This window comes from Microchirus variegatus (genome assembly GCF_963457635.1).
Source record: "Microchirus variegatus genome assembly, chromosome: 7".
In the NCBI taxonomy this organism is placed as follows: Eukaryota; Metazoa; Chordata; class Actinopteri; order Pleuronectiformes; family Soleidae; genus Microchirus; species Microchirus variegatus.
The window spans coordinates 16,250,135-16,261,318 of record NC_139808.1 but is presented as its reverse complement, the minus strand read 5'-3'; the positions used below and the strand labels follow the sequence as shown (position 1 = coordinate 16,261,318).

The 11,184-nt window shown below is 40.6% G+C and overlaps 1 protein-coding gene across 3 annotated transcripts; it reads right to left on the bottom strand.

Moving 5' to 3' along the window:
- Window positions 1-287: 287 nt before the first annotated feature.
- On the bottom strand, window positions 288-10,795 carry zc3h11a (zinc finger CCCH-type containing 11A). 3 transcript variants are annotated; one of them, XM_083892212.1, is made up of 17 exons: window positions 10,741-10,795; window positions 9,209-9,281; window positions 8,787-8,942; window positions 8,576-8,695; window positions 8,052-8,175; window positions 7,789-7,971; window positions 7,588-7,653; window positions 7,300-7,473; window positions 6,025-6,075; window positions 5,804-5,896; window positions 5,525-5,575; window positions 4,877-5,401; window positions 4,709-4,764; window positions 4,094-4,616; window positions 3,630-3,802; window positions 2,641-2,843; window positions 288-1,924 (listed from the first exon to the last, which is right to left on the bottom strand). In XM_083892212.1, exons 3-17 carry the CDS (start codon window positions 8,838-8,840, stop codon window positions 1,708-1,710), a joined length of 2,613 nt encoding a protein of 870 aa, XP_083748338.1. In that variant the 5' UTR covers window positions 8,841-8,942; window positions 9,209-9,281; window positions 10,741-10,795; the 3' UTR covers window positions 288-1,707. The 3 variants fall into 3 exon arrangements, with proteins under 3 accessions (XP_083748338.1, XP_083748337.1, XP_083748336.1); XM_083892211.1 differs by having other exon boundaries at window positions 9,203-10,790; XM_083892210.1 differs by having other exon boundaries at window positions 9,209-10,790.
- Window positions 10,796-11,184: the final 389 nt, after the last annotated feature.

Here is an 11,184-nt window from a genome sequence, read left to right as displayed (position 1 = left end):
TATTTTTTCACTTCCCTTTGGATTATTTATCAGAATATAGATTAGACTTAAATATATATATAATGACATGCAGATTATTTGACATAAAAGACAGTACACAGACTTAATTAATCCTGTTGATAATTAATAACTAATGCGGTTACCCTGCAGTCAGGGTGAGGTGTTGATAATGGCTGAAGAATTATTCTGCCAACATCTTCCACCTATCATGGCATAAGACATTCAAGCAGGTCACTTGCATGTGGAATAGAGTTAATTATCCTTCCAATTCATAAGTGAAGTAGCAGTTCACTAAAAGTATTTTTATTTACACAGCATTATATACAAGTCACTTTGAATAGTAGGCTTGAGGAAAAGGGTCAGCGCAAACATACAATACATTTAAAAAAAAACATGACTGTGACTCAGATCTCACTGATGAAAAAAACAAAAACAACTTAAGACGGCCTTAGCGACAAGAAAGACGGTGTTTGTGAAACACATAAAGAGCTTACAAAATCAGAAACAGTCCCTGAGGTGTTACATTTATCACAAACCTTTCAAAGTGTGTCCCAGACTAAAACAACCGATGAAAAAAAACATATGCAGAAAAGGACTCAACGGGGGACAGTCACAGACCAAAAGGGTGCACTGCGTTACATGCTCATGACTGATTCTGACCTTAAGCCAAACGCAAACATTTACACAAGTCCTCAACTTGGAACTGGCTGAGCAACAACAGTCTCATCCACTCATTAACAGCACAAACAGAAGTTTGTTGGGGGTGGAGCAGGCTACTGATACATGCAGCAGTACTGATTAGTTCTATATTTCCTCTGCATACTCAGTATACAAATATCATTCTCTCTCGCTCTCTGAAATAGGAATCCATCATTTCCAACATTTAACATCAACCAGGAATTCTTGACGAGGGCTGTCACGGTTATTGCGACAGTCTCGTTACACCTATTTTGTCTCACCTACAACAGTCAAACTCCCCAGACCACAAAGACAAAAAAAAGACATACCGTGAAGGGAAAGGACAGTCCACGAGAAAAGTCGATTGACCAGTCGTTCCTTTGCATTTTTTTCCTGCTTTTAATAGATAATTGTAACAATCTATTGCCGTTCTTGTCCCTATCATTCTGTTTTTGGAATCTCAAATGTGCAGAGTCATATCACGAGCTGAGGTTGAGATGTCAGACGTGTCTCTGCACTAGTCTGCATGATTCCCAACTTCATAGCTTAATTCTGCTTTCTGCATCTTTTCTCAGTTCCAAAGGACTATTCTTAAGGAACATGATACCGTAGTTATATGGTGTACAGCTGATCACAGGAGGAGAATCTGCTTATATTGAAATTGGACTGAGTCCTGTCATGTTAGCAATACCGCAAAAGCCCTTCTTGACAATTTTTCCCAGGAGCTTTTCTTCGGGTTTTGTAATGGAGACTTTGGACAGTGCACATCAACACACAGGACAAAGCCCTGCAGATTAAATGCTGGTCATACCATGTTCACATGGTCAGGAAATAAAAACAAAGATTGTAGATGAGAGAAGAACTAAACAAATCAAATAAAAATCTTAAATCTTAATCTTAAAATGAGCGTAACTTACTCAAACTATAGTAGAGAGATCACAGATGATAGTGTCCACTTGTTAATACAGAGACAGTTTGTAGCTTTAAAAAAAAATTGGGGCAGAGTGTTGATTGTGCACAACAGTGCTCTCAGCTGTCAATCATCTCCGACAGTTCCTGCAGTAGGTCGTCCTCTCCGATGCCAGGGTCCACATCTTCCTCCAGATGGTCATCGGTGAACTCGTTCATCAGCTGCTCAAAGTCGTCCATGGCTGAGGAGGACGAGAGCGCAGAAGTGGAGAGGGTGCGGGACACACTTGTGCTCTGCCTCCGTACCTTTGCCTGAGACGCCGTTTTCTGCACCAGGCTGAGACACACACACAAAGATTTGTTATTGATTTAGTGACCAACATTGCTTCATCTCCATACCCACAATCAATTATAAGATGTTCTGACTTTTACCAGATAAGACTATGCCATTCCAAGCACAAATCATCTTAAAAAAGTTTCATCCTCCTTCAACGGCTCCTGATTAGAGGTTGCCACAGCCACGGATTTCATTTCTCTCGATCATTCACATACTGTATGTCCATGTACCATTTGCATGCCCTCTATCTCGGGATATCCAAGTAGGACAGATTTCCTTCGCTTAGTAGGATGAAGCAACCTCACAAACCCACTTACGTCAAAAGTAAAAGCACCTGTTAATCGCACCTTTCCACATTAGGTACACATTGTATAGTTGCATTTTTCTGCATGAAACTACATGGAAATGTAGCTTCATGCAAAAAAAATGCAGAAAAACTACATTTCCATGTATTTTCTGTGTGAAAAAAAACAGATACTTTCTCCAAAGTATGAGGTCAGCCGAATACCTTAAATATACTGAATTTCAAACATATTCCAAGATGAAAATGACCAGGTTCAAGAGAAGAGAGTCATCATTTTCACACACTGATCGAGGCACAACAGAACCCTGACCGTAAGCTTGAATCTTTGGGATTTGTTGGAGAAGACTAAACTTGAAAAGTTGATGCTGGCAATGGGTCAGTGATTGTGTATAAAATGTATGGAGATCTTTACCTTTGGGGGACTGCGCAAGCCTCCCTTGAAGAAGATGCACTGACAGTAGACTTGGTTTCTTGGCTTGGACTCTGACTGAAGACTGGAACGGTCTGGAGCTCCTCTCTCAGTGGGCTGGAGCTGGAGGTCGAGTCCAGCAGAGTACTGGGACTGTGTGGGACAGCAGAGCTCAGCTGAGCCTCTGCACTGGAGGACGGGAACACCTGACAACACAAGACAGTGGTCAGCCACAGTACTGGAATGTTTTTGATTCTTTACCACCACAACAACAACAAAAAAACAGATACACAAGACTGATCAGAATTCCTACACATTTTCCATTTTAAAATTCCATACTTTTCAGTCAATATTAAACATCTGAACATCTACCATCTACCAATTGTTAGATGCTCATTATGTAAATAAATGGTTTTAAAATCCTACTTTTAACAAGTAATTATAAGTCATTCTACATATTGTACCTCATATAAGTGAATGAAATCCAAACTGAGACATATTCAATGCAAATATTTTATTCAAGCTAAATGCTAACAGAGTGCAGTTTACAACTGTGTACCTACAAAAAACATCGAGAGGCTCACGCTAGATGCTTTGACGAGGCGAAAGTGCTTTTGCCCCTGCATATGGCTTAAAATTGCCACCTCCACTATGTTGGATGATCGAAAGATTTCAAGCACAGTTAACATCAAGTTTTATTTTCCCATTTTATATCCTTTATCAACCATCTTTTATATTTTTCTGCATGGAGCCAGCCCTCGGAAAAACTTGCATCGACCCATGACACTGCCGATGCCGACAATAGGTGGCTGGCTCGACAACACGTATGGAAAAAAATAAGTAAATGAGAACCTCTTCTTCTTTGCTCCATATGGCAAAAGAAACCAGAAAATTGGCTCTCTTTTGGACATAATTGTTTTGAGGTTTAAGAAAGACTGGTTGTCAATTTACATTCTACAGAAAATTAGTCCATCAAACTGTTCTCAACCTACCTGTACTTCACTGGACGAGGTCTCCTGCAGTGGCTCTTCTATCTCTGTGCAGCTGCTGTTCAAAGGTTTCACAGCAGCTACAGCAGATCTCTCCGTCCCTCTCCCCTTCTGGCCTGGTTTCACCTGCACGGCAGGCTTTACAACAGAAGGCCTCACATTCAGTTTGGGCCTCACTGAAAAGAAAATAAAAGGAGAAAAAGAGTTGGCATTTCATCTTTATGCGTTTAAAGGCAAAATAATCAGCACAACATTGACCCCAACAAAGTTACTCAACTGCAATTAAATGCACAGATTAAGACAGTGTGTGACAAGTGTGGCTATGTCAAACATGCCTTCTCAGCTAAGGTTTCTGTAACACTCACACAGATTGTGACAGAAAGTGTGGCTATGTCAAACATGCCTTCTCAGCTAAGGTTTCTGTAACACTCAAATAGAAGTGTAGGTTAACAGTAGAGGTGGGGTACCTTTGGTGTCTATAGTGTGTTCTGGGGATTTCCTCAGATTATCAGCAGTAGCAGCCTGTTTGGAAGGTGACAGTCCCGTAGAGTTTCTTGTGTTTTTGTTTGGAACCTCCCTGGAGCTTCTGGAGCTTATGGGGCTTTGTGAGTGGAACTCCTGCTCCTGTGGAGAAGAGCTCTGCTTAACAGGGACTGAGGTCACAACTGCAATAGCAGCAGCTGTTGCACCAGGAGAAGTAGTGCTGTTCAGAGTTGAGGCATCCTTGGCTTTGAGGGGGATCCGTTTACGGACAGGCAACTTTTGGTTGGAAGGGGTTGTGTCGAGAGTTGGGGTGGTGGAGGAAAGGGATAAAGAGCCTGGTGATGTCAGACAGTCAACCTTTCTTTTCAGGCCCCCATCGGCTGTCTGTTTCAGTGATGTTTCAGTCGATGCTTTTTCCTGCTCCTCCATTTCCTGTTTGCGAAGACGCTTTTCACGCATGATCTCCTCAAATGTCTTGACCTTGACGTTGTGGCTGGCAGGGCTGGTCTAGAAAGACATGAAAAAATTACCATCACCTACAGTCAGTAAAAGAACCAGCGATAACAAAATTTGCTGCTGCAGTGGTTTCAACACTGTACCTGAGGAGCAGCACTTTCTTCTGGAACCTCAGCTCTCTTCTCTGTTGTGTCACTGCCTGTTAAGGGCAACAGACATTGTATGTGAGATGAGAATTTGAAAATTCAAAATGTGATTTGAGTTGATAGATATTTACAACAATTGTACAAATACACAGGGAACTATTTTACCGTTGGAAGCTGGTTTGTTGATGTGCAGTAGACGAGGTTTCTTAACTCCATTCTCCTCACTATCAGGGCGTGTCTTGTTTTCAGTCTCCATGGCCTCCTGGGCCTGAACCCTCACTGCCTTCTCCCGGCGGATCTCCTCCAGTGTCTTGACTCGAACTTCACCTGTGTTTGTGGACTCGGGACCAGGTCCAGCTGTGTCTGACTTGACCTGGCTCTTGCCTGGATCACTGTCTACTGTGTGCTTCGCCTTCTTTGGGCTGGATCTATTCTCCTGCTGCTCTTGCTCTCTCTTTTTCTTGGCTTGCAAGATCTCTGAGAATGTTTTGACTCGGCTAACTGAATCATCTTTTACTGTGATAGCTCGCTTAACGCCTTTAGTAGTGACTATTTTTGTGCTTTCAGGACTAACAACTGAGGGGCCATCGGTCTGGTTCTGAGACTTGGCTGCCTTCTCCTGTTTGATCTCCTCCAGTGTTTTGATGCGGATCTTTTCGGACGCTCTCTTTGTCTCTGTTTTGATCTCAGCTGAAAATTGGAGCAAAACAATATACAGTATAATGTTTAAATAAATATGCATTGTTGATTTTCAATTCAAAGATAAAGGGCAGGGTCAAGTTAACATATGCTTCAACTTGTTTTTTTTTTTACCTGTATCAGGTTCATCAAGAGCAGCAGACAATCCAAGTCTGTCCTTCAGAGCTTAAAAGGCAGAAGGGGAAAAACGGTTAGAACAGATATCCATACTAGACTTTGCAATGTACATACTACATCAAAAGACGACCTGTTCTATACACAATTGTTTCACAGTCACAATTTATTCCCACCTTGAGTAACTAAATCACTGGCAGGACTTGTATAAAAAAACTATAGTTTCAGATGATGTTCGGAGAGTAGCTCTGAAATAATATTAAATTTCACAATATTCACCTTTCTTCTGAGGCATTTCTTCCTCATCTACAACTCTCCCCAAACGATCAGCCAGACTCCTCTTCAGCGAGACAACATCTCCACCTTTTACAACTTGACAAAGGAGAAGTCATGCAGGTCTGTTACCACTACAATAATTAGCCACTGTGTCCCAGTTCTCCTGATGAGCTTAAACATAATGATGAGGACAACAACAATTTTATCAATGATGCGCAACTTACTTCCGAGCCTTTCGGACACACTGCCTCTTGATTTCCTGGTTTCTTCAAGTGCTACATGGAGCAAAGAAATCAGAAAATATTCACATTTATATCATCTGAAATATATCCTCTCTAGAAAAATTATTGATTAATTGTTGCATGTATTAATAAGATCATAAAGATGCATCTGTTCCTTGACATTTTCATTTAACTCATTAACTGCCATTGGCATCTATAGACATCTCTCAATATCAAAGCTGTAAACCAAGTTTAATGACGAATTGAACATGTAGATGGCAGTACTGCTCTATTTGGATGGGTGATCGGCATAGATCATAAGAAGACCAGAGATGGGGACTGAGAAAATGGCGAAAGAGAAGAGGCAGCTCACGCTTGAACAGAGCATGTGTCGTGGAAGTTGGGTGAAAGTGAGTAGTGACGAGGGAGATCAAAGCGATCATGAAAGGAGGGAGTTACGGATCCGTGTGCGATCATCGCGAGGGAGTTTACCGAGCCGTGTGGACTCAAAAAAGGACCCGAGGTGACGCGGCGAGAGTCACATTTCTCCGTTGCGTGTAGTCTCAACTGACGAGTCTGACGAAAAAAGTATTTTTTTGTCAGTTGTATCACTTGTTGATATAAAGTACATTTGTAAATAAATGATTGTTTTGCCATCAAAAACCTTTTATAAGTGTTGTATTTGTTGTTTTATAGAAGGAAAAACACTGCTCAGATGTTTGTCACTAAAGCAAAAAATATTAGCCCCAAAATCACTGATCTGCTTGAAATGCTTCTTTTCATAAACAAAGTTTTCTCCGTTTTTGGTCAAAAACTGTGTTTTCGGTGAAATCAGCCTATTTTCTAATGCCGATTACTAAAGAACGGAAACAGGGAGAAACATACTTTTTTTTCCTGGTGAAAGAAGAAAGTCTATTCTTTTGGTAGTTTATATATTCATAGAACACAATATTCTGTGGATCTCGAAAGATGGGTCAAAATGCTTCGAAAACTGCTGGCAGTATGGGACTCTGCTCTAAAAATGGCTGGCAGTGAATGAGTTAATTGGTTATCAGTAAGCCATGGCAAACTGGTGTACGCCGACTTTTGCCCTACATCAGCTGAGATTGGCACAGCACTCCACGAGACCATCATATGGCAGATAAAGTGATAGAAGATGGATGGATGGCTATCAGTGAATTATTGATGAATCATTACGGTTGTCACATGTAATTTTAATTTAGTACATAAACAGAATTTGTGAGGAATTTAGCTTTTCACAAAGTCTGTGCGATTTACCTTCTCTGGACTCATAAAGGGCTGGTCGAAAAAATGACTGGAGATTTTCTTTCTCCCCATTGGCCCTCATATCAGAACTCTGGATAGGGTAACCAGCTCTCTTCATGCTGGCCTTCAGGGCTTTCCTAAGTCGGATCTCCTCCAGAGTGCTCACTCCAAAATTCAGTGAGTCACCTGACAACACAAAACACAAAATTATTAAATCAAAAAACACAGTCACACATAATTTGGTGGCATTACTGCATGGGCTACAAATACTTCTTTCATAATATCTGACCCCAGTCTCACCTGATTTGGGTTGCTTTCTGGGAGAAGGTCCACCCTTGCCATCATCTCCTTCCTCTGAGAACTGGTCTGGAAAACAGAGACAATAATGGTCAAGACTAGAAGACACTGTCTCAGTTTAGGGCAAGGACATTAAACAATATAAGAAAAGACAAAATGTTAGAAGAGACAATATAAATAATTATATTATCAAATCCAGCTCACCATCTTCATCCTCATCATCATCTGCAGGATTAATCACCACTGGTGGGTGGGTCGGGCTGGGTACTGGCTCTTGATTTTCTGTCTTAATGACCCCTCTGAGCTGGGGATTAGCTGCAGTGGTGAGAGTGGCAGTTGGTGGAGGAGCTGGTTCCTCAGTTGGCTGCTCCTCACTCTTGATCAGACCTGTAAGAATTACAGATATTACCACTGCAGCCTTTATAGGTGGAAGGTGTCATGATTTTAAATGGAGGACGACCACTCACTTTTATCAGCTGGGACAAACATGCCATCAATGTAGCGGGCCCTTTCATGGAAGAAGGCACAGTGTGATTTCTGGCAGCCTGCTGGCTGGTTCTCCCAATAACAGGGTATCTCCTTTCTGTTTTTCTGTTTTGATGCAAGGGACAAACAATATGTGATAGAATGCATGGTGGAGACGGGTTAATGTTCAATAAACTGCACTAAAACATGCAAGCGACAGTCAAACAATTATACAAATAAAGGGAAACATATTTTAATTCATATGCAAGCAACAACAGTTAATTTTAGTTACATTAACAAAAGTCTTGCATCAGCTGAAATAATAATGTAGAGTGCCAAGACATTAGCTGTGCGACTGCCTTCACAGTGCTCAACAGCTAGAGAAACAGGAGGGGAGGTTTAGGCATCATCCACACTACACTTTTTACATTTAAAAATGCATAAATTATGTTGCAAACAAAAGGGCAAGACTAGAAATATTTTTTAATTTCCCTAACATAAAAACTCAGGTTTAAATTTTGCTTACAGTGATTTCCATGTGGCGAAATTTGCAGATGCTCCGAAAGCAGCGTCCTTCCTGCCAAAGGCTGCAGACCGTCTCATTGCCCATCGCTGCCTCACAGTGTCGAAAAGGGCAACTGTCACCCTGCAACAAAAAATAAAAGGTATCAAAACCATAATGCTCTGGTCACCAGTCACATTACGGGTGTATAGATTTGTTCTCAGAGTTTTCTTACTTTAGAGCATGTAGAATAGTAAAAGAAGTAGCAGTCATCTCCATTGTTTGTCATGGTGATACTGGTAGGCCTCTGGAGTCGTGGAGGTGATGAGACTTCCAACTTTAAACTGAGTGGATCAGCAGATGGTTCTCTTCAGGACCAATGGGACTCTCCCTGATAACCCAGAGAACAGCAGCACATCAGAGACAGAACTCCTACTGTCTGCAGATGCGCAGCAATTACAAAGAAGCCTTTGGTTTGTTTTTTTTCTTTCAAACAGTCGGCTGATATGTAAACATGACTTACTCAAACTTATATACACAAGAGATTATTACTCAGAAAGTTCCTGAAATTTCAGTAAGACTTCTATTTTAATATACTGTGCATTTCATCTGTACAAAGTTTTGTTGAGCACTGCTTTAGCATAATGTTACCATTACCTGAGGTGGCTGAGACGCTTGTGTCCCTCTTGAGTACACTGCTGGTAGGGTGTCCCGGTAGTGGTGTGGAGTCCTGAAGGAACACTTGATCCATGAGATAAGAGGAAAAGGGGGATGGGTCGCCCAGAGATACTGGTCTTCCTACGATATATCCTTTCTCTCAGACATCTTTATCTCCGCCAGACTGCTAAATATTACTGATGGTGGGTGCAATAGTCCGTTGGGGTGTTTTTTTTTTGTTTTGTTTTAATCAATGGATGCATATAGCTATAATAAATAAGCAGGGGGAAGTAAACAGCCACAAAGGAAAAATGGATCCAAAAAAGGCTTTAACTGATGTGGCAAAAATTGGCAGAATGTGGTTGTGTCGAAAAAAATCCTCAGTTTCTTCTTGGACTTGGTGGCATTTTGAAAACTTGACGATATTTGCTGATGGCAGTAGAAAGCTGGGTAAAATATTCACGCTTCTAGACATTATCAGCTGTGGAATATTAATGCTGAAGAAAAAAAATCTTCTGCCAATGAATTCTCTATCCAAATCCAGGGATTCCCCCACAATGGGCCAACAGGATGAATTTAAACCTATAAACCAATCAAAAACACTCCCCATGGACCTGGAAAATTGGGTTATTCAGAAACAGGCAATTGTGCACAACAACAAATGAGACAATTTGTACAGCATCATGACACAAATACCGGTATGCTTCCTGTTCAGACTCCAGGACAAACTACAGTGTAGGTATTATTTGCGTTCAACCTATATTTATATAATCAAGTATCTGGTATAGAACAAACTGGATATTTTGTGATTTCCCAAGTTCCACAACAGCTGTGTTTTTTAACTCTAAACATGAAGGCCCCCGATCTACCATGAAGATCAGTGTGAAAAACAAGCTTGTCGTCCATTTTAAGTAAGAAATAAAGCACTCAACAGAGTTGCAGCCCAACACACGCACGCACGCACACATACAACTATACTGTGAGTAAACAACAACTTAAGTTACTCCACCAAAACGACAATGCTGTATAGAAAAGAGTGCGTTTATGGTGAATTATCTGAAGAAGCTGACTAGGGCCGACGTTTCTTAGCAAATAACGCAAGACATAAAGCGCCTTCTGGGCGGTTTGAAGATACTTGTATCTTAGTTAAAACCAGTAGAATAACAAAAGAAACAATCACATACTTACTGTGAAACAATAACAAGTAACGCCAAGCTAACTGGGTCAATCTACGTAAGATCTTCCGCAGTGAGGTTTAAGTGCTATTCTGTAAAATGTTAACAAAAAAACGTTACTTGGATAACGTCTTTGACATTATGTAGTTTCAGTCCGAATTAGAACACTAGAACTGTGTGTACATGCTCGTACACATATTTACACTGAACAGAACAGAGGCCTACCTGATGACCAGTCTCTCGCGACCTTATCGTTAGCATTAGCTAAATGTTTAGACTGGTATAAGCTTTGTATGCTTTAACACTATCGTTTGCCAAAATGTATGTTGTGTAAACAAAGCATGTGGTGTTAATTACCAGTTTCAGATATTAAAAGATTATTAAAGTTGTAAAATGTAGGGGGAAAAACCCGTCTCTCCTCCTTGAATGCAGCAGCCGGACTAAATCAAAATGGCGGCGGTAGGTCAGAATCAACGAGGGCGGGCCGTAGGCGGGCCATGCAACGTGCTGCGTTTGTGTCGAGTAAAAAAAAATGTAAATTTGACTATTTCAGTGGGCCAATTTTACAGTGTAAGATTTAAATTTTTATTTTATTTTTTTAAGATAAAGTAATATAATACTTTCACTCTCAAGTGATTTTTGAATACGTACCGCGATGTATTGAAATAAGTAGGGGAATGGTCTATAAAACAGCTACCTTAAATGCAAATAATAATCTTACAATATCAATATGATATTCTGATGATTCTTTTGTCCATCAATGTTTCTCTTTCTATTTATTACTTATGGTTATTACGTATA